This window comes from Callorhinchus milii, unplaced genomic scaffold (assembly GCF_018977255.1).
Source record: "Callorhinchus milii isolate IMCB2004 unplaced genomic scaffold, IMCB_Cmil_1.0 Scaffold5, whole genome shotgun sequence".
Classification (NCBI taxonomy): domain Eukaryota; kingdom Metazoa; phylum Chordata; class Chondrichthyes; order Chimaeriformes; family Callorhinchidae; genus Callorhinchus; species Callorhinchus milii.
The window spans coordinates 53,545,631-53,568,814 of record NW_024704746.1 but is presented as its reverse complement, the minus strand read 5'-3'; the positions used below and the strand labels follow the sequence as shown (position 1 = coordinate 53,568,814).

General features: G+C 45.2%; 2 protein-coding genes and 1 long non-coding RNA gene across 5 annotated transcripts in view; 2 read left to right on the top strand and 1 right to left on the bottom strand.

Annotated features, from left to right (window-relative positions):
• The window catches only part of pnpla8 (patatin-like phospholipase domain containing 8), a 29,366-nt gene extending 15,090 nt beyond the window's left edge, over positions 1 to 14,276 (bottom strand). The window contains exons 1-4 of one of the 3 annotated variants that reach the window (XM_007905138.2): positions 14,118 to 14,276; positions 10,188 to 11,443; positions 8,354 to 8,503; positions 3,115 to 3,266 (exon numbers count right to left, since the gene is read on the bottom strand). In XM_007905138.2, coding sequence (XP_007903329.1) covers positions 3,115 to 3,266; positions 8,354 to 8,503; positions 10,188 to 11,066 — 1,181 coding nt within the window. In that variant the 5' untranslated portion in view covers positions 11,067 to 11,443; positions 14,118 to 14,276. The remainder of the gene's footprint in view (positions 1 to 3,114; positions 3,267 to 8,353; positions 8,504 to 10,187; positions 11,444 to 14,117) is intronic. The other 2 variants (XM_007905142.2, XM_007905143.2) reach the window with 2 other exon arrangements.
• A 117-nt stretch (positions 14,277 to 14,393) lies between these two features.
• LOC103186240 lies at positions 14,394 to 17,432 on the top strand. Its single transcript, XR_488724.2, has 3 exons — positions 14,394 to 14,565; positions 15,905 to 15,971; positions 17,210 to 17,432. It is a non-coding gene; the product is annotated as an uncharacterized LOC103186240 (long non-coding RNA).
• A 4,298-nt stretch (positions 17,433 to 21,730) lies between these two features.
• On the top strand, positions 21,731 to 22,657 carry LOC103186238 (vasopressin V2 receptor-like). The gene has a single exon (XM_042335870.1). It carries the CDS (start codon positions 21,986 to 21,988, stop codon positions 22,391 to 22,393), a length of 408 nt encoding a protein of 135 aa, XP_042191804.1. The 5' UTR covers positions 21,731 to 21,985; the 3' UTR covers positions 22,394 to 22,657.
• Positions 22,658 to 23,184: the final 527 nt, after the last annotated feature.

Below are 23,184 nucleotides of genomic sequence, written 5' to 3'. Positions count from 1 at the left end.
CAGATGGTGGGTTTCATTGTGGTGATAGTGGAGGGAGGAAGGAGAGATGGGGACAAATGAATGTAGGATGGGGGCCGCAGTAGGAGCTAAGGACGGTGTGTGTGAGGGAGATGGGATGGGGGTGGTGGTAGGCAACATGGGGCAGGAGGATGAAGCTGCCAGGTGGATGTTGTCAATTTTAGAGGTAAGGAAATCCATGACCTCTTCGCACTTGGCGTTATATGTGATGATTGACGTTGCTTGATGGGGCGCATGGAAGAAGTGGTGAACGGTGGAGAATAGGATTTTGGAGTTATTACTGGCCTCAGTATGATGTTTGAGTAATGCACAGTTTTTGCTTGTGATAGAGAGCGGCGGTAGGTGTGAAGATGCTTGAGCCACAGATGGTGGTGAACCGTGAGGCTGGTTTTCTGCCACCTGCACTCGAGTAACCGGGTTTGGGATTTTAAGGAGCGGAGATGGCTGTTCTACCAGTGAGAGCGGGTGGGTTTGGAGACGGTCCTGGATTTCAGGGGAATGAGGGAGTTGAAGGTGGAGGAGAGGCGATCGTGGAGCAGCATGATGGCTGCTTCAGGATCGCTGTGGGTGGAAAGCCAGAGGGATAGGAGGTCTGAGGATGAGAGGACCTTTATGAAGGTCTCGGGGGAAAGCCTTTTCCATGGGTGGAAAAGTATGGTTGAGGTCTTGATGGAAGGGAGAGGGATGCGAGAGGAGAAGGAGATGAGGAAGTGGTTCTGTGATGGTCTTGTCTGTGATTCATAGATTTTCATAGAATGTTACAGCACAGAAGGAGGCCATTCGGCCCAACGAGTCTGCGCCGGCTCTTTGACAGAGCAAGTCACTTTCACTAATCCCAATCACCAGCTATCTCCCCATAACCCTGCAAACCCGTCTTCCCCAGATAACTATCCAGTTCTCTCTTAAAAGCTGTAGTTCTCTCTTAAAAGCTGTGATGCAAAGATCGGAAATGTGAAGGCCACGTGTGATGACGAGGTTGAGGGGGTGGCAACGGTGGTGGGTCGGCAAGTTGATGTGGAGGGTGAGGTTTAGGGAGGAGAGGAGGGCAGTGAAATCTGAGGATGTGGTGCAAGGGGAGTTTAGGTGGAGGTTGAAGTCACTCATTATGTGCAGGCGTTCTGAACAGAGGGACAGGGAAGAGAGATTGGAGATATCAGAGAGGAAGGAGCCAGGGGGTTTTGGGGGGCGATAAACCAGGAGAATTTTGAGAGAGGAGGGATGGTAGAGGGTGTGGTGCTCAAATGAAGAGAAGTAGCCAGAGGAATAAACGGATTGACCGAGGGAAGCTTGGGAGATGAAGACCACCCCACTGCCACTTTGTTTAGGACGGGGGGTGTGGTGGAAGGTGTAGCCAGGAGGGGAGACTTCAACTAGGGGGACGGACACCGGGGGAGAGTCAGGTTTCCATAAGCCCAAGAATATCCACGTGCTCATCCAGGATGAGGTCATGGATAGTGAGGGCTTTATTGGAGAGGGAGCAGACATTTTATATGGAAATGCGGATGGGTTTGCTGGTGGGGGGGAAACGGAGGAGAGAGTGGTATGGAGAGGATTTGGGGTCGTGGGGGTGAAATGACTGTGGAGTTTGAGGAGCAGGGAGATTGGTGAGGGTATGGCTGAAGGAGGGGGAAGGGGTGTTTGCCTTTTGGAGGCAGTTGCTGCAGAGAGAATGAGTGATGGACAGGTGAGTTGGCTGCTCTGGGACAACCAGGAGCCATCCATCCACCCTCCCATGCCTCTCCTCCAATACCAAATGTGAGATGACGGATTTCGAGTCCAAAATTGAGGGGATCCGCTCTGCCTCCTCTACTACCCCCACCCCCACGTCCTCCCCACCTCTCGTTCCCCTTCCAACACCCCCCCATCCCTCCCTCCACACACTTTTGACCCAGTATCTCCCTCTTCGCTCATCTCCATCATTTCCTGTATAAAACCCACCACTTGCTCCCTTGACCCCATCCCTACACTTCCCACCTCCACCTTCTTGCTCCCCTACTAACAGACCTTGTTAACCTCTCCCTGTCCACCAGCACCATACCCATTCCCCTAAAGACAGCCATCATCACCCCTATCCTCAAAAAATCTTCCCGTGACTCATCTCTGCTCTTCAACCATCACCCCATTTCAAAACCTCCTTTTCTATCAAAGGACATGGAACAAGTCGTCGCTTCCCAGCTTCACTCTTTCCTCTCCCAGCATTCCCTCCAATCTGGGCTTTGTGCTGCTCACAGCTCCCGGAAGCGCCTCCTCAATTCAGCCGCTGACACTATCATTATTCGTGGCACCACTCTTCACCACACCGAGCCAATTCGAAACCTTGGTGTCCTTTCCAACCCTCAACTATCCTTCAAACCCCACATCCTATCCTTCACATTCGTGCCGTGACCCGTTCCACCTTTCCACACCTCCGCAACATTACCCACCTCCGCCACTTCCTCTTACCACAGGCCGCCGAGACCCTGATCCATACTTTCATTACGTCCTGGCTTGACTACACCAACTGCCTCCTCATTGACATTCCAACTCTTCCGTCCACAAACTGAAGATTATTCAGAACTCTGCAGCTCTGCACCTCAGGCTCTGGGAACCTATCACCACTGTTCTTGCTCGGCTTCATTGGCTCCCCATCCCTCAGAGAATCGAGTACAAATCCCTTGTTCTTACATTCAAGGCCCTCTACGGTCTTGCTCCCCCCTACCTCTCCGACCTCATAACCCCATCTCAGCATTTCCGCTCCCTCCGCTCGGTGGACGTTGGCCTGCTTCAGGTCCCTCGCACTTCGCTCCCCACCATTGGCGGTCAGGCATTCAGCATCTCTGCCCCTACACTCTGGAACTCGCAATCCCTCCGCCTCACACCCTCTCTTGCCTCCTTCAAGTTCCGTCTGAAGACCTTCCTCTTCAATTATGCCTTGTCCGATGCCCTAGGACGTCTTTCCGACGTGAAGGGCACTATACATGAGTAATTTGTTGTTGTAGTGCATGGCAGATATGAGGCATTAAACAGGGAAAACCAGAATGGGGAAAGAAATGTTACACAAAAAAAACAAACATACCGTTGAAATTTATATGATAAATGCCTTGAATAAATCTTTACCTCGTTCCTCCTCCATCAATTGACAGGACTCGAATGCCATGGCCCTTGACGGGATCTGTATATCCAACCAAAGCCAGAGCTTCCCTGACAGTTTCCTGAAGTACTTCATCGCTTACCTGCCTGAGACGCAACAAGCAGGGGATAACTTTCTCCTGAAAAAAATTAAATAATCCTTTGAAAGAAAATATAAAAGGTAGCCTTTCAACATACCTGGTTGCACAGTGGACCTGTCTCACAGGATTACAGTACATTTGCCTGGGCACCTTTCAAAAAAGTGTAATATGGCAGGTCTTAAAAGTGAACATTTGAAAGGTAAGAGTGATCAATTCTGTACAATTCTATTTCAATTCCAATGGATAGCTACACGGCACTTTTATGTTCTTGATTGTGCATACAAAGGAAAAAAGCAATAAAGAGTGGCAGATGATTTGCACTGCAATACATCTGTACTGAATACAAAGACTTGCTATAGTTTGCTGATGCGCTTTGAGATGTCTCGACAACGTGATAAGGTGGAGTATCAAATATTTGTTGGAAGGAGCAGATTCTCTTTCTTGTCCTATATTTTGCATTCTTTTCTGACTAGTCTTATTTTGTAGATCATGGTAATTTGACAGAATTTTAACGTAACATGTAGGAGCAGGCCATTCGGCCCTTCGAACCTGCCCCGCCATTCAATCATGGCTGATCTTCTAATCTAACTCCAGCAAATAACCTAACCCTGCCTTATCCCCATATCCCTTAATCCCTTTTGCAATAAGAAATCTATCTATCTCAGTCTTGAATATGTTCAAGGACTGAGCGTCAACAGCCCTTTGGGGTAGCGAGTTCCATACATTCACCACCCTTTGAGTGAAGAAGTTCTTCCTCAACTCAGTGCGAAAGGGCTGCCTCTGATATTAAGGTTGTGACCCCTGGTTTTAGTTTCTCCAACCAGGGGGGGAAACAATCTCCCACTATCTACTCTATCATGCCCTTTGATAATCTTATAGGTTTCTATAAGATCCCCTCTAATTCTTCTATATTCTAGAGAATATAGGCCCAAATTGGTCAGGCTATCCTCGTAACTCATCCCTGATACTAACCTAGTAAATCTACGCTGCACCCCCTCCAAGACCAGTACATCCTTCCTTAAATGAGGAGACCAAAACTGGACACAGTATTCCAGGTGTGGTCTCACCAGGGCCCTATACAGTTGCAGCAAGACTTCCCTACTCTTATACTCTAATCCTTTCATAATGAATGCTAACATACCGTTCGCCTTCCTAATTGCTGCTGCACCTGCAGACTAACTTTCTGTGATTGGTGTACAAGGACACCCAAGTCCCTCTGGACGCTAACACATTCCAATCTCTCCCCTTCTAAAAAATAACCCGCTCTACTGTTTTTGCTACCTAGGTGGATGACTTCGCACTTCCCTACATTATACTTCATCTGCCACCTACCTGCCCAATCACCTAACCTATCTATGTCTCGCTGCATTTTTTTAATGTCGTCCTCTGTGTTGACACTTCCTCCTAGTTTTGTGTCATCCGCAAATTTAGATATATTAACTTCGATGTCCTCATCTAGATCGTTGATGTAGATGGTAAATAGCTGAGGCCCAAGGACTGATCCTTGTGGCACTCCACTAGTCACATCCCGCCAATCTGAAAAGGACCCGTTTATCCCTACTCTTTGTTTCCTACCCGTTAACCATTCCCCAATCCACGTTAATATGCTCCCCCCAATTCCATGGGCCCTTATCTTTTGGACTAACCTTTTATGCGGCACCTTATCGAATGCCTTCTGGAAGTCCAAATAGACCACATCCACTGATTCACCCTTATCTAGTTTACTGGAAATATCCTCAAAAAACTCTATGAGATTTGTCAAACATGACTTCCCTTTTGTAAAGCCATGTTGACTTGGCCTAATTATATTGTGCTCCCCTAAATACCGCACTACCACATCCTTAATCAATGATTCTAAAATTTTTCCTATCACTGATGTGAGACTAACTGGCCTATAGTTCCCCATCTTTTCCTTTCCACCTTTTTTAAATAGTGGTGTGACATTTGCGATCTTCCAATCCATGGGGACTGTTCCAGAATTCAAGGAATTTTGGAAGATCAGACATAAGGCCTCCACTATCTCATAATCTACCTCTTTTAAAACCCTGGGATGCAAGCCAGGGGATTTGTCACTTTTTAGTGCAAACAGTTTCCCTCGCACCAATTCTCTACTAATGAAAATTTCCCTAAGTTGCTCCCTGTCCTTATCCCTTTGATCCATCTCTCTTGTTGGCAGGCTTGTTGTGTCTTCCAGGGCGAAGACAGATGCAAAGTACCCATTTAGGGACTCTGCCATGTCCTCGTCCCCCATTACAACTTCTCCTGTCTCTAACTGAAGTGGACCTACATTTAACCTCACTAGCCTATTCCTCTTAATATATTTGTAAAAACTTTTACAATCAGACTTAATGTTCCTAACTAGCTTACCCTTATACTCCTTATTCTCGCTCTTAATGAGTTTTTTAGTTCTATTTTGCTGGTTTCTAAAACTCTCCCAATCTTCAGATTTGCCGCTTTTCTTGGCAGTTTTATAAGCCTTTTCTTTCCCTAACTGTTCTAGTTAGCCACAGATGAATTGCTTTCCCTGTGGTGCTCTTATTCCGCAAGGGAATATGCGACCGCTGAGAATTTTGCACTACATCCTTATATATATTTGCCACTGTAGGTCTACATTTTTACCTCCTAATCTTATGCTCCAGTCTATTTTACCTAAATCTCTCCTCATACCTGCAAAATTAGCCCTATTTAAATTCAGAATACTTGCCTCAGATTTAACTATATCCCTCTCATCCTCAGACCTCCTATCCCTCGTACCCATATGTGTCTATCTGTGCTTTTAATTCGTCAGTTTTATTCTGAATGCTTCGCTCATTTAGCTATAACATTTTTAATTTCCTACCACTTCCTCTACTCGCTGATTCCTTATCTACTTTGCCAAGTTTCTTACTCCTAGTTAACATATTCCTATTATCTGGCATGCTATTCTGCACTGTCATCTTTACTTTTTCTAATGGTTTCTCTTACCTATATATTCCCCCCCTTTACTAGTTTAAATTCCTACTTATTTCCCTGTTAATTCGTTTAGCTAGGACATTTGTCCCAGCACGATTTAAATGCAGCCCTTTTCTCCGAAAGAGCTCTCTTTTTCCCCAATACTCGTGCCAATGGCCCATAAAAAGAAACCCCTGAGTTCCACACCACTCTTTTAGCCATGCGTTCAAGTCCTTAATTTGTCTGTTCCTGTACCAATTGTCGTATGGTACAGGCAGTAGTCCCGTTATTACCACCTTCGATGATCTCGACTTCAATTTGGACCCCAGCTCTTCAAATTCCCTTCTCAAGTCATCTTGGCCTACTCTACCGATGTCATTGGTACCTATGTGAAGTACCACCAACGGATCCTTGCCCTCATATTTTAAATTGTCCTCTCGCCCTGCCGAGACATCCTTCTGGTCGGTGTTGCAGATGATTGTGTCTGTCTCCTAATAGTCTCATCCCCAATGACAACAACCATCTTTTACCCCAGTGTTAGAGGTAGTTTTTCCTTCCACCTCACCGGCTCCCTTGTCGATATAAGTTCCAAGGATCTCTTATTGTTGTTCAAGGTTAATGCCAGATTTACTACCACTCTTTCCGTTGTCCCGCTGACCTCCTGACTGTCCATTGACCTATACTGACCATAATCAAAGTTGAGTGTATATTCCCTCAGGGGAGTGACTGGCTCCAGGATGTAGCTATCCAGGAAGCACTCACGGTCCCTGATACTCCACAGTGTCTGCACTTTGGACTCCAGCTCAGCCACTCCGATCTGGAGCTGCCTCGGTTGCAGACATCTTCTGCAGATGTGGTCACCCGGGGTCAGACTGCCCTCCATCAGCTCCCACATGTCACACTCCTCACATAACACCTGCCCCGCCATTGTCACCTCTTCCAACCTGAGGAGGTCAATCAATTAAGTTTAATTAAGTTAATTAGGTTAAGTCAATTAAGTTTTTAAGTCAATCAAGTTGATCCAATTAAGTTGCTCAAGTTAACTTAAACCAATCAAGGTAAGTTGATCAGGTTAAGTCCATGGTGTGTGATGTGTTGATAGTTGTTAGTTTACTGTTGATACTGACGTCGCTCTGACGTCACTGTTTAAGTTTCTCACTGTTTTTTTTATCCTCTGACACGGCTCTCCTCACTGTGGCTGTATCCCCACTGCTCGGTCTAGGCTCCGCTCCTCGCTCTCGTGCCGCTGACTGGCTGACTGACTGTTCTCCTTAATTTTGTTATTGGTTACACAGTAATTCTTCAATAATAATCCTTGCATTTGATATAGCGACTGACGTCAGGAGGATATTTCATAGCATTTCACTGTAGGCGAATGTAGCAACCAATTTGCGCACATCAATGTGCCACAAACAGCCATGAATCGACTGAACAATTTTTATCTGGGAATTGTTGGAGAAAGAAACTCCCTTTTCTTTTGTGATCTTTAAGATCCACCTGAATAGGCAGACAGGACCTTGGTTTAATGTCCTATCCCAAGGACAACACATCCAACAATGCAGTACACCCCCAGCACTATACTGGAATGTCAAAAACAACAAATTACATTTTTACAGCGCCTTTTACGTTGGGAGGATGTACCAAGGTGCTGGACAGCCAAGAATCCAAGCTGGGCATTGGGATCAGGAGGGGTTTATGGCAGGAAGGGTAGGGTAGGAGGGTGGCCGAAGGCTCGGTCAAAGAGGAGAATCTTGATACAGACCTTGAAGGAGGGGAGGGGGCGAGGCGAAGGGACTGTGGGATGGAGTTCCAAAGCACGAGGGCAGAAAGGCTGAAAGCCCGACTGCCAATGGTAGAGCTGGTAGGGTGGGGTACATGAGCGGAGCCTGTTGAGCAGAAGGAATAGTCAAGTCTGTATGGCATAAGCAGGTCAAAGAGGTAGAGAGGAGAAAGGCCATGGAAGACTTTGAAGACAAGGATGAGGCAATCAAGACAATATGGGTTTGAAGTCCTGACATGGGGCTTGAACCCATAACCTTCTGATGCAGAAGCAAGAATGGTACCAACTGAGCCAAACTAACACCACAATTCTTCCAAGTGTTATGTGTGCAAATAAAAGAAGGAAGCTTGGGGGAAAGCAGGATACCCATGACTTCCTAATCCCTTCCTGAGAAACAGAAATGTCTCTTGTTTACCTTGACAGCCATGGTCCTGGTTTCAGGAAATTCCAGTAGGTGATAATTCAACTCTTCTACCCGATTAATGTAGACCCTGACATCGGAGGCTCTATGCAGTGCTTGGACCAACCCTCTGGTCCGGTTGTCCACACTGACCTTAGCAATGATCTGTTCACAGAGAAGGAATAGTGCTATGATACCACAAAGGATGTTTCACAAACCATAATACAACAGCAGTTTTACACCATTTCAGCACTTGCAAATTCTCTACTTGAAACAATAGGTTACTCTGTTTACTTTAATCGTCAACTCTGCAAATAAATCGATTGTATTTCAGAATACAAATAATCTAGACAACAGGCATTAACTAAAACATATAATCTATATAAAGACAGATAATGGTCTCTCGCTCTTTCATACACAGTGAAAGTTAACCCTCTAAAATCTATATGTTAAATGTAAGAAGCTACTCGCAAGCATTTTAGTAAATATCATTGCCACTTCTAGAAACACAGATAAGCCACAAAATTGTTGCTGAAAATTCCTTTTTTTCAGTTGGAAACAATTTTTTTAGGATTCACAAGTTAATAAACAAGAACTAGCACTTACAATAGCACCTTTCATGTTGGAGAACGTTTTGAAGTGCCAGCAGAGGTGAAATGGGAGTTGAATTAAGTAGTCTGACTGACACCTATGCTAAAATCACTTGTCCCAGATTCATCACAGACATTTGGCTCAACAAACACAATTTCATTTGCCTGCAGAATCTACGTTTTTTGCATTTTGTAATTGTAGTGAACACTTCTCTTTACACATTTTGAACAAATGAAAAAATAGAGACAAATGTAAAATGAGAGAATATTCCAGATCAAAGGAAACCAGTGTGAGATGAGCCCAATGAGCAAGAGGGACTGAAAATGTTCTAGTCAACTTCAAAAATAAAGGTTTCTCTCCAATAGGTACGAATATTAAAATGGACAAAACAACAAATTTCATTTGACACATCAGAAAGGGCAATAAAAATGAAAAATAAATTAAATGCACTTAGAGCAAATCTGATGCATAATAAAAAAAGGATAAAAAATCAGGAAAAAGGACTACAGTATTACTATTTCTACAAGGTATCTAAAAAACAACAACAAACACAAGGAGCAGCACTAAGCAAACTTCTCTCTTATACTAGAAGTCTATAGATCAGCAGTTAGAGCACTCTCCTTGCAAGTGAGAGACCTGGGTTTGATTCCAGGCAGGGAGAAACCTTGGGGAAGTTTCCTTACTCAAAAACAATAAAATTGGTCACTTCAATCCACGACTGTTTGTGGGACATCGCTGTGCGTAATTGGCTGCCGGTTTTGCCCACAAATATACAGTCAATTCATTTTAAAGTATATTTTGTGAAGTGCTTTGAGACATCTAAAGGATGTGAAAAGTGCTTTATCAAATGCAAGTTTTATATAATAATAATCCTTTCATTTGATTAGCACCTTATGTTATTGAGACATCTCAAAGCGTTTCACAGAATATATTGTAGTGCATTGATTGCATTTTGTGGGCAAAACGCAGCAGCCATTTGTGCACAGTAGTGTCCCACAGTTGTGGATTGAGTGACAACTGTTTTATTTATTTTGGGAGGGTTTATTACCCTGGAAAGCAATTTGTCAATCGACGAACAACTGGGATCCTATTTACTGCTAGGTACACAGAGGCTTGCTGAATAAGAAAACTTGCCCAAGGTTTTGCCCTACTCGGGAATCTAACATGGGTCCTCTCGCTTGCAAAGTCGAGCACTCTAACCACTATGCTACGGGACTCTTGACCTTTATCATTAAGCAAAGCAGCTGTAATACAGTACCTTTTCCCTCTGAAGAGAGAGATGCTTCACTTTCTCCTCCACTGCCTTGGACTCTTTTGACTTGTCCTGTTCAACAGATTTTCCTTTATTTTCACACTCAGATTCTTTATTCAGCACTTCAGCATTCCCTTTCATTTCAGTTCGCAACTTTGGCACCAAGTTGCTGAAATAGCTGTCCACAAACGCCTGTACACTGTTGGTTGGCTTTGAAAGTAAGCGTACAAGACTCTTTTTTGAAGATGGTGGTATCGTAGGTGGACCAGATTCAGTCAAGACAGAAGAACTGGCAATGGAATCATTCAACCCTTGATTGTCTAGTTTGTGATCAGTAGTTTGTTCATTATGTTCTCTGTCAGCCTTGAATTTGAAAGATTCTGACATTGCCACAGTTGACCCACCCCATTTCTTTGAATGCAATAAATGTGTCTTTTTGGCCTTTTCTAGATCCATCTGTGCTGCACTCCCAAAATAACTGTTGACATGGGTCGCCACAAAGTTATACGTTTCTTCAAAATTGGTAGTGATATAGCTGGAATGAAAAAGACTTGATCTTCCATCATTTTTATTACCAGCTGCACAGTTACAAGGTGGTTTCTGGTCAGAATTATTAACTTTAGGTCCAGCAGCAACAGGTGAAGTGCCCTGTGACTTACTGACGGTTTCTAAAATCTGGTTGTTGCCCGAATTATCCTGAGCTTCACTGGAATTAGAGGTAGTCAACTGATTGGAAGTTTCACACTTCACCTGAGTCTCAACTTCTGAAGTTTTCCCTGCAACATTTAGACTGGGTTTCAATCGGACTAGCTTCCCAATGAGCTCAGTGTGTGTGCTGCTGACAGCTTTTGAAACAGTGTTGAAGGTACTCTTGATTCGCGACATGCAATGTCTTGGGGTATGGTGCCCTTTGTAGTGTTCTGCTTGTGCAACGGAAATGTGTGTTTTTGACAATTGTTGCTGTTAGTAAAACGTGATGCGTGCTTCCTGCTCCATTTGCACCAACTGTATTTCAGGGAAGAAGTTCTTTCTTTAGATTTGCTGCTTGCATAAAGTGGTTTCTTATTATATGTTTGTGAATTAATCCTTAAAGGATGAGAAGAACAGTACTCTTCTTTTGGATAACTGTTGAACCAAAGATTTGTTTCACTGTTCAGAACATATGGACGGTAATCAAGAACCAAGCGCATAGACATTACTGGAAAGCCTGCAGAATTTGTGAACTCTACTTTGACTCGCAAATCACTTTGTCACCTTTACTTCTGAAAAACAGAAACAATTGTACTTCTGAAAAACAGAAACAATTGCACTGGAAATGTTTAAGAGTAATATGTGCTGCTTCCCAAACATTCAAAAATACAGCAAATTAAGCAAATTTCCTCAAAAATGTGTACCCTGGGGCAAGATTATAACATGTACACAGTGCCCTTTTCACATTGGAAGGACATCTCAAATTGGTCAACACTGCCAGCTGGGTACCTGAGCTGGGGGTAGGAGCTGAGGGAGGTGGGATGAAAAGATGACCGAGAGAGTAGTCAAACAGTTAGGTCTTGATGTGCCTTGAAAGGGAGAGAGGGAGTCGAAGGGACTCTAGGAATGGAACTCCAGAGAGCGTGGGCAAAATGGGGGACATGAAGCAAGCTGGTGTTTGCTGGGCAAAGGGAACAGCCGGGTCGGGCGTACACAGAGGTAGGGTGAGTAGGGGAGTTGGGAGTGAAGGACGTAAAGGAGTTTCTCACTGGGGAAAGAGAGCTTTCAGTGAGAAAACTGCATGGCACGTCGCTTGGTGTCTGTTCTTGGTCACCCTCGCGGCAACTGAGGGAAGTTCCGATTGTCTGTCCTGACAGTGAACCATGAAATGCTGCCCTCAATTCTCCTCTCTCTCTTTTTGTTTGTCTTTCTCCCCCTATCATGCTCTCTCTCTACCACATCTCTCTCAGCACTCTCACTCCCCCTCTCTCTCCTCTCACACACTCTCTCTCCCCACTCCCTCTCCTCTCTGTCTCACACACACTCTCTCTCCCTCTCTGGTTCTTTCTCTCCCCGACTCCCTCACATTCTCTCTCTCACATCCTCTTGCCCCTCTCAATCACTCTTTCTCTCTCACACGCACACACAAAACCTCTCCACTCTCTCATTCAATCACTCTCTCTCCCCACTCTTCTCTACCACCATCCCTCTCCCCCCCAATCAGCCGTGTGGTTCACTATCTGCAGCGGCATGAGCCGGCGGTTGCATCGTTGGAGGTGCGGTCCTTTGGACGAGATGTTAACCCACGGTGCCATCTGCCTGTTCAAGTGGATTTTAAAGATACCGTGGCACTGTCCTAGCCAATATCCCCCAAATAAAATTGGTCACTCACTCCATGACTGTTTGTGGGACATTGCTTTGTGCATAACAGGCTTTTGTGACTATATTAATTTTTTTAATTGTTCCAAACTGCACCAAATTATAATTTAGCAGTAGATACAATTCTAAAGATGCCCACTTTGAAAAAAACAAAATTTTTTGTGATTGTGCTTGAAAACATGAAGCATTTGAAGAAAATATTTACAGTGGTGTGTACTTACAGTAAAGCAATATGCACACTGTGCATAATGCTTTAGATTTCCAGTTTACTAGAAGATTCTTTCCTATATCTAGCTTTGCACCACTTTGGATGGTCAGAGAGGCCTGGATGAGGGTAAACTTCCTGCAGCTGAATATGGACAAGACCGAAGCCATACTCCTTGGCTCCTGTCAACGGCTTCACTCCTATGGAACTAAACTCCTCAACCTCCCTGGGCTCTCCCTCAGACTCACCGAACCAGTGCACCACAACCTAGGCGTCCGATTCGACCCCTAGCTGTCCTTCATCCCCCACACCTGGTCGCTGATCAGGATCATCTTCTTCCACCTCCTACATTGCCTGCCTCCTACTGTATCTTACCCCAAATGAGGCCAAAACCCTTGTGTATGCGTTTGTTACCTCCCGCTTGGATTACTCCAATGCACTCCTCACCGGTCTCCCCAGTTCCACCATTCAAAAGATTCAGCTCATTCAAAACTCTGTCACCCGCATATTGACCTGGACGAAACTCCGTACCCACATCTCACCAGCTCTGAGGTACTACACTGCATGGAGAGCTGTACATAAGTGCAATTTGCTGCTGATGTCTGACAGACAATCCATCAGGACAGCAGTGATCCTGGAGTTGAGGGTGGAGGCAGAGAGATAGAGTTGGTTATCATCCGCAATACATGTAGAAGTTGACCCCATGTCTGGGGATGATAATATAATCCTTGTATTTGATACAGTGCTTTTCACATCTTCTAGATGTCGCAAAGCGCTTCACAGAATATAATGTAAAGTGAATTGACTGTATATTTGTGGGTGAAACGCGGCAGCAGTGTCGCACAGTCGTAGATTGAAGTGACCAATTTATTATCACTTTTTTTTGAGGGAAAGGTTATGGAGCAAGCAAACTTGCCTAAGGTTTCGCCCTACCGGGAATCAAACCCAGGTCTTTTACTTGTGAGGCGAATGCTCTAACCACTGGAGCACTCCGTACAGGACTGGGTAGAAAGAGCATGATGTCACCGAGAGGGAGCATGTAATATTGGAAGAGGAGGACCTCCCCTCAGCTGCTCCCTTCCTCCTACCACCGCTCCTCCGTTCCTTCCTCCACCCCTTTCCCCACCCCTTCCACCAACCCTTCCCCCAACGCTCCTCTGCCCCTTGGCTCCTCACTCTATCTCCTCTCCCCATTTACGATACTCCACTTGTCCTCCTCCGCCCCCTCATCACCGCTCTCCGACTACCCCTCCCGCCCACCAGCGCCCCTCCCACTCCCCACCACCAACCCCCTACTCTCCTCCACCCGCGCCCCCACTCCCTCCCCTCCCTACTCCTCCCCTCCGTCTGCCCCACGAATAACAATATTCCCCTCCCCTGACCTTCAGGAAAGTTCCCCCGATGCTCTGCTCTGCTCTGCTGTCCTCTCTGTGTTCTCGAGGATTTGCTGACGCTCACAAACACACAACCGCTTGGTCTCTGACGACGATAGACAAACCGTCTCCGCGCACCACCGGCCGTCCGTCGCCACTGCGCCTGCGCCACCAGGCGGGGGTGTGGCGGAGTGACAACCGAAAGTCGGCGTCCGATTGGCTACGTGTGACAGGCCATCCGAGCCCGGTCCAATCAGCGAGCGGCAGCGCCAAGTTAGCGCGACGAGCTGTTTCCCCGTCACGTAGGCGCGCGGGTCACTGGCGGTCTGGAGGCTCTGTACGTGTGACGGGCGGGAAGAGGGTGGACGTACGTTTGCGAACGTAAACACTTAATGCTGTGAGGAAACTAAACCCATCTCTTCGAAAGGAAGGAAGGAAGGAAGGAAGATTAGTGGAAGTGAGAGCAAGTTTAGGAATGCAACATTGATATTTGATATAGCGCCTTAACAGGTCATTGGGACGTCTCCTCGTGCTTGACTGAATACCTGGGTATTATGAAGTGATTGACTGTGTGTTTTGTGGGCGAAACGCAGCAGCCAATTGTGTAAAGCAGTGTCACATAAACAGTCATGGATTGAGTGACCACATTTTTTTGAGGGATTACTACAAAAACAATAACTTAAATTTATATAACAGGCTTAATGCAGGGTAGCGTTCCAGAGTTTTTGACAGTGGCGGAGCTTGATGCCAAACCAGGGGAGAGGTGGGTGACCTTAGGAACAGTCGAATAGTAAGGTCTTCAGGTGCAACCTGAAGATGTGGAGGGAAGGAGCATGGTGGAGAGATAGAGGAAGAGTGTTCCAGAGTTTTGGGGTGTAGCTTACCCCAGACGCCGCTGAAACTGCAGTCGAGGACCTTGACTTGGGTATAGAGAGTACAATTTCCAAGTTTGCAGATGATACTAATCTCAGAAAAGTAGTAAACAGTGAGGAGGAGACTGCAAGAGGACATAGACAGACATAGTAGCAGACTGCAAGAGGACATAGACAGACTGGTAAAATGGGCAGACACGTGGCAGATGAAGTTTAATGTGGAGAAATGCAAAGTGATACATTTTGGGAGGAAGAATGAGGAGCGGCAATATAAGCTGATGTACAGTCTTAAAGGGGGTGAAGGAACAGAGAGACCTGGGGGTTCATATACGTAAATCTTTGAAGGTGGCTGGACAGGTAGATAAAGCTATTAAAAAAGCATACAGGATACTAGGTTTTATAGAAAGGGGCATAGAATACACAAGTCAGGAGGTTATGATGAACCTTTATAAAACTGGTTAGGCTTCAGCTAGAGTACTAGGTTCAGTTCTGGGCACCCACTTTAGGAGGATGTCAAGGCATTGCAGAGGGTGTAAAGGAGATTTACCAGGATGGTACCAGGAATGAGGGACTTCAGTTATCAGGAGAGGCTGGAAAAGCTAGGATTATCGTCCTTGGAGCAGAGATGGTTAAAAGATTGAATAGAAATTTTCAAGATTCTGGCTGCTCTGACCTTGCCACTCACATCTTCGGCACTTGATTGCCTCTCCCTAGTCTGCTCCTCTGCTTCTTTCCTCGCTTGCTTGCATCTGCACACTCGCCCCGGAAGGCTATCCAACTAACCACCAGGTTACTGCTAGGCAAACAGAGGCATGTGGAATAAGGGAACTTGCCTAAGGTTTCGCCTCACCCTGGAATCGAACCCAGGTCCTCTCGCTTGTGAGGTGAACATGCTAATTTACAATACAATTTACATTTATACAGTGCCTTTCACATATGGAGGATGTGAAAAATGACTTGACATTTCTGGATGGGCAGCAGAGCTACGAAGGTGAAGAGAGGAAACAGTCAAAGAGATAAGTTTTGAGACGTTCACATTTTTTGAAAAGTTTCAAAAGCAATAAACTGCTCCAATAGAAAAGTGCGGGCTGCAATTTTTCTGCGGAATCCACTATAAACAGCGCCTTCCACTATAAACGTGCTAAAAAATGAAGTTTCTGGTTCCCAGGCGTCTTGCTCTGTTTATCTGAGGCAGGGCGGCTCCGGACTCGGATGCACGGTGCAACACAAGAGGGAAAAGGGCTTTGCTCCACTTGGGGGCCCCACTGGTGTGAATGTCTGTGTGTGTCTCTCTATGTGTTTGTGTCTATGTCAGTGTGTCTCTATGTGTTTGTGAATGTGTCGCTCTCCTCTGTATGCGAGTGTGTGAATGTGTTTGTGTCTCCTCTGACCATTTGTGTCCGTGTGAGTGTGTCTGAATGTATGTGCATGTCATTTCTATGTTTGTGTTTATGAGAGTCTCTGTGTGAATGTGTACATACGTCTGTCTGTGTGTGTCTCTCTCTGAGAATGTGTGTCTCTGTTTCTCTGAGTGTGTGTTTGTCTCTGTCTCTCTCTGGGTCTCTGTGTGCGGTGCCAGGCCCCGAGAGGCAGGAGGTGGTGAGCTCTTGTAGGTCCGCAGTCAGGACACTGGTCCTGAGTGTCTGTTTTTGGCAGATCTCCAGTCTCTTTGGACCTCCGCTATGTCCCCCCTACCCCTGAATGTTTTTGTTATCAAACATATTAATGATTTTTTTGCAACAATGTATTATTTCCTCATGTTTAGTTTTTATCAATAAATTGAAAAAATATAGGTTGGCAGTAAAATGTACCTCAAATCTCCCAGTAATTTGGGGCAAATATTTCCACACTTACTGCCCAGGCAATAAGTCAGCTGAGGCCCAACTTCAAGATGTAAGATTATATTTGCACGACTCCACTGCAAAGCAGAGAAGTCAAAACTTAATTCTGTTGAAAGTTCAATTTCAGCAACAAACTAGCATATAATGTATTGAACATCACCAATGACATGTGTTCCTCTGACTGAAAGAGCACATCTTTTGGAATGGCTACTTTGCAGCCTTTTAAATTCTTCATTTCCTTTTTTTAATGTGATTCCACTGTTGATGAGTTACTCTTCTAGTTTTTTAAACTATTTCTTTAATGTTTTTCTTTAATGTTTCAAGTGCTTTGAGAAGCTGCCTCGCGTGAAAATATATAAATGCAAATGTTGTTTCTTTTTTCTTATAGTTGCTGCCTCAAAAGGAGCAAACATCAAGCCACATCAAAAGTATTGAATGTCTAAGGAGTTTTGCAACAATGACTTGTGAGAGCAAGAAGAGGTTCATAGTGGAAAAATCAGAGCACAATTCATTAACTCATGCATTCTGCATAAACAATCATTAAGTAAATGCAGTTAACTTTGAATTGAGCATTCGGATATACAGTTATGATAATAAAGCACCTTATTACATCGTTGAGACGTCTCAAAGCATTTCACAGGATATACTGTAAAGTGGATTGGCTATATGTTGTGGGCGAAAAGCAACAGCAATATCCCACAAACAGCCATGGATTGAGTGACCAATTTGATTTTTTGGAAGCAATTCCCTTCTCTTTTCGAATAGTGCCATGAGATCTTTATCATCCACCTAAATAGGCAGATGGGAGCTTGGTTTAACATCTCATCTGAATTATAGCACCTCTAACAATGCTGTTCTGTGAAGACTTTTTTGCATTGACACAAAAATGTGAGGGACATCTATGGCAGCTCTTTCATTCTTGGCTTAGATGTATTGATAGTAACCATGGAGAGTAGTGATATTCGGCTCATTCTCTACAAAAATATAGGGATGGATTTTGGCATGGTGCAAGCCAGTTCCCTGGTCTGCAAATGTCAGGTTTATACTGATTTCAAAAGCAAACAACAAATCATTTTTCTCTCTAGCACGTATTACAACAACAACAGACAGCAAATTTTACATGGGAGGACATCCCAAGTCGCTGGAATGTCAAGGATTTTCAAGGTGTCTCCCTGAACTGTAAAAGATGATCAAGTTTGATTTAATTGCTTGAGCCCACACTTGCCTATTAAGATAGAACAGATAATTTGTTGAGCTTGATTGAGTACCTTAAATATACAGCTTTAATGCTTTGCTTCATCAACAGTATGGTGGAATCCTATAGCATATTGGTGAGAGCACTCGCTTTACAAGCGACAACACCCAGGTTTGATTCTTGGGCGGGGCTAAACCTTAGGCAAGTTTCTTTATTCCTCACGCCTCTGTTCACCTAGCAGTAAGTAGGAACCTGGTTGTTAATCGATTGGCAGATTGCTTTTCAGGGGTGTATATTGTAAAGTGGATTGATTGTGGATTTTGTGGGTGAAAACGCAGCAGTCAATTGCACACAGCAATGTCCCAGTTATGGATTAAGTGATTATATTTTTTTTAAGGTGAGACGGTTCTATCACCCTTATATTTGCCCCCATGATATGGCTCGCTCTCCCTCGCAGTGTACTGGGTGGCCTCTGTGTTCAATACTCACTGATGATGCAAGTGCCTATAACTAGGTATAACTTGACTAATGAGTTCTTCCACGATGACAGGTACTACCAATTGCTATTTAAATTAAAGCAAATTGGAAAGCTTCAGGCAATCAGAGATTTATTTACACCTCTGTGACCTAGGCTGAACCTGTTTGTGTATTCCCTCCTTCTTTGATTCATACAGAAAGCTTGAGTTAAGCATGGATAATTTAGCTCAACAGAATTTTATTGTAACTTCAATGAAATCCACAACCTTTGCCGTTAAATCTTAAATGACACGATAAATATCAACAAACACAACTATGAGATAACAAACATGAATCACACTTAAACTACACACACTGGCAGCCACTTGTAATGAAGTTAATTTAAAGTGCATGAAGAACCAACCTCTTGACTACTCATTAATAATCAGAGCACGTACCTTTGTTGTCATCAGGTAGAAAAAATAGTGACCATGAGCACATGGCACTCATTCTTTTATGGGCATTGAGCCTCTCCCTGAATTAGTGTACCCAATGGTAATTGTAGTGCATCAATTACTTGATGTAATTGGTGTTTTTCTTATGGTCCAATCAAAATCATCATTTAAGTGACCCAATAGGAAAACAATACACCTTCCTGACCACTTCTGCAAATTACAGATAGTCAGTTACCCGCCAAATTGCAAACGACATTACAGGCAGACTTGATGGCACCATAAGCATCAAAAACGTTAAATACATAAAAAAATGTATTTAAAGCGCTACTCAATATATTTATAACGTGTATGCGCCAGTTCTACCAAACTTCAGCACTTTCCGAGTTTCCCCAAGCGCAATCTAAGAGAGGCAATATAAGCTAGATGGTGGAATCTTAAAGGGTGAAGGATCAGAGAGACTTAGGGTTTCATATAAGTAAATATTTGAAGGTGGCAGGGCAGGTAGATAAAGCTGTTAAAAAACCATACGGGATACTTGGCTTTATAAATAGGGGCATAGTCAGGAAGATACGATGAACCTCTCTCTAAAACACTGGTTAGGCCTCAGTTCTGGCCTCTCCCAGTCATCTGGCACTGTTCCTTCCCCCCTCAAAACAGCCACTATCACCCCCACCCTGAAGAAACCTTCCCTCAACCCATCACAGCTATCTAGCTACCGGCCCATCTCAAATCTCCCTTTCCTATCCAAGGTCCTTGAAAGAGCCGTTACCTCCCAGCTTCGCTCTTTCCTCTCACTCCCTCCATGAGCCCCTCCAATCGGGTTTCCGTGCTGCCCATAGCACAGAAACTGCTCTAGTCAAGGTCACAAACGACATCCTGACCATGTGTGACCAGGGCTCCCTCTGCCTCCTCCTCCTCGACCTCTCCGCCACCTTTGACACCGTGGACCACTCAATCCTCCTCCACCGACTCCTTCAAGGTTCTGACCTTGACTAGTTCAGATCCTACCTTTCACACCGCCTCCACTTTGTTGCGGCAAATGGCTTCTCCTCCAGCCCCTGCACTATCTTGTGCAGCATTCCTCAGGGCTCTGTCCTCGGTCCCCTCCTCTTCACCCTCTACATGCTCCCCCTTGGTGATCATCCGCAGACATGGGGTAAATTTCCACATGTATGCAGATGACACCCAACTCTATCTCTGCCTCCACCCTGAACTCCAGGACTACTGACGTCCTGACCGACTGCCTGTCCAACATCAAGTTGTGGTTGAGGGCCAACTTTTTCCAACTCAACGTCAGCAAGACAGAGGCCCTCTTGATTAGCTCACGCCAGTGCCTCCGCACCTCGGGCGCTGGCAGCATCAGCCTCCACGGCTGCACACTCAACCTCACTAAGCCAGTCAGGAACAGGTATCTTGTTTGACTCTGAACTGTCCTTTCTCCCCCACACCCGCGCCACGACCGGCACTGCCTACCACCACCTCCGCAACATTGCCAGACTCCAGCACTACCTCACCCCTCAGGCTGCCAAAACCCTCACCTACGTATTTGTCACCTCAAGCTTGATTATGGGAACTCCCTCCTCATCAGCCTTCCCAACTCTTCTCTTCACAAGAGAAGAAACTCCGTACCAACCAGCCCGCTCCCTCCGTTCTACGGGTTCCGGCCTGCTCCACGTCTCCCGCCCGACCCACCCTACCATCGGTGGCCGGGCTTTCAGCCTCTCTGCCCCCACACTCTGGAAGTCCCTTCGCCTCGCTTCCTCCCTTGCCTCCTTCAAGGCTGGTCTCAAGACCCTTCTCTTCGACTGTGCCTTTGGTCTCCCTCCCACCTCTCTGCCTTCCCTTACCCCTACACCACCACTCCCCCCCACCTGCCTTCCCTCACCCTACACCACCCCTCCCCCATGCTCGGGCCCCGACATCTGACTGTTCAACGCTTTGGGATGACCTCCCGACATGAAAGGCGCTCTATAAATGTAATTTTGTTGTTGTTGTTCTCTCCCAATGAATGATCATTATTTATCTCTTCACCTACGAGTAAAAAGCATGCTTTTCCAATCACCTGCACAAGAGATGTAAAGGAGGACAGTACTGCAGATCCCACCTCTATACAAGGTGTTTACAAATTCCTGTTACCCCAATGTTTTTCTTCTACAGTACGCTGACTAAAAACTGAAACGTGGAAGAATAATGATAATTTAGAACAACAAGATTCAACAACAAGATTCCATTTATAAAGCGCCTTTCACGTCAGGAGGACGTCCCAGTACATAAGTACTTAATTATTCAGTAGAAGCATTTAACTATATTTAGACATTCAGAGAATCGGTGTGAGTGAGATAATGATCTGCCACCATGTTCCATGCTACATCTTCCATAACATGGATGGAATGACGAGGACGTCATTGGTATCAGGCATTGTTATACATTCAATCATCTGCAACAGAAATTTAAAAATTCATTATTAGAGGGTAAAAGAAAAAAAAGTAACAGGACTTTATGGACGTCATGTACCGTAATGCAGACCCTCACCTCTGTACATGAAATACAGAGCAGGCGAAATCAAACAGCGCTGAGGACATAATTGAATGCATAAATCATAAATTAGTTTTGCCTTTGCTTAGCTGCCTCACCTCATTTGTTTTTATTCCCAGTGAAAACCCCCACCTCTCTCTCTCTCTCTCCTCTTTGCTCTCTCCTTTTCCTGGGGAACTTAATTTGCAACCCCATGTTCTGATTAGTGTTTCTGTGCCCAGAGAAATGAGATGCCGGCAACTTACAAAGCAGTTTTTCACACAGAGACTCACCACTTAGCACAGTTTGAGTCAAACAAGGAGAGAACACCAAGCCATGAGACCCTGGTGAAACACTGCGGATCACAAAGATACATGTTGTACAACTTTAGTGGATTTTTCAAAAAAAATTCAGTTTGCTTGAACAATGAAGAATCTCTCGTTGCCCTTGACTGAACGTGAAATGCTTCTCAAGCACAGCAGAATGGGGGCTACTACGAACAGGACTGGAGAAGCAGAGATAAACCTGGGCAAACCAACCAGGGATGAGGAGTTGGCCAAAACGGTGCTCGTTGCTCTTTCTGACAGCCGCCGTGGGCAACTGCCTGCTGATCAGGTCTCTGTGGGACAGAAGGAAATGCATGTATGCTTTCCTAATGCACCTCAGCATTGCTGATCTGGTAGTTGCGGTCTTTCAGGTCCTGCCCCAACTGGTGTGGGACATTACTGAGATCTTCCTGGGTCTGGACACCCTGTGCAGAGCTGTCACCTACCTGCAGCTGGTGGGAATGTTGGCCTCCAGCTACACATTATTGGTGATGATCATGGACAGGTTTCAGGCGGTCTGCTACCCCATGGTCACCTTTCAGAAGAGAAGGACTTTCTGGAATGGGGCCACCTGCACCAGTTGGGCCATGTCGTTGCTGCTGAGTCTCCCCCAGGTTTTCATTTAGTCCAAGAAAGAGATGGCCCCAGGGGTTTTGCAGTGCTGGGCTAACTTCATCCAACCCGAGGTCTCGAGGCATTTATGACTTGGATATTTTTAATCATTTTCTTTGCCCCACTGTGGTCTTCACCATCTGTCAGATGAAGATCTGCAGGGCCATCTAGATGAATATTCATGTCAAAACGTGCCAAGATGACCCACAGATGGGAGGGAGTGTTCTCCAGAGCCACCAACATCAACCACGTCTCGAATGTGATGAATAAAACAGTGAAAATGACTGTGGTGATTGTGCTCTGCTATGTGCTGTGTTGGGCTCCTTACTTTGCTGTGCAGTTGTGACTGCTTGATGTCCTGGTGACATCAGTCCAGGTGAGGCTTCACTGTTCCTGACATGAGTTGATCTAACACAGTTGCTCTCTTTAGCACAAACTCTGGTTAGTTGTTTCTATTAGTCAGTCAAGATTTTTCTTTTGTTCATGTTTCATTCCATATGTTTGCAGCCTTGGTCATCTTTTTACCATTGTATTCGCTCCACCATCAGAGGTTGAGCCTTCAGCCTTTCTGTCCCCACCCTCTGGAACTCCATCCCGAAGCCCTTCTGCTTTGTCCCCTCCCTTGCCCATCTCAAGACCTTACTCTTCAACCTCTGCTCATCTTCCCACCCCCACCACCCTTGCTGTCCACCCTGCAGCTTGGGTCCAAACTCTTGACTGTCCAATGACTTTGGACAAATGCAATTTGTTTTGTTGTTATTTCCATCTTGAATTCTGTCTAACTTACTCCTTTCATCCACATCCC

Excerpts from the sequence above, each read along its gene's own strand:
- LOC103186238 (XM_042335870.1), top strand. The coding sequence starts at position 21,986 with ATGAGGAGTTGGCCAAAACGGTGCTCGTTGCTCTTTCTGACAGCCGCC.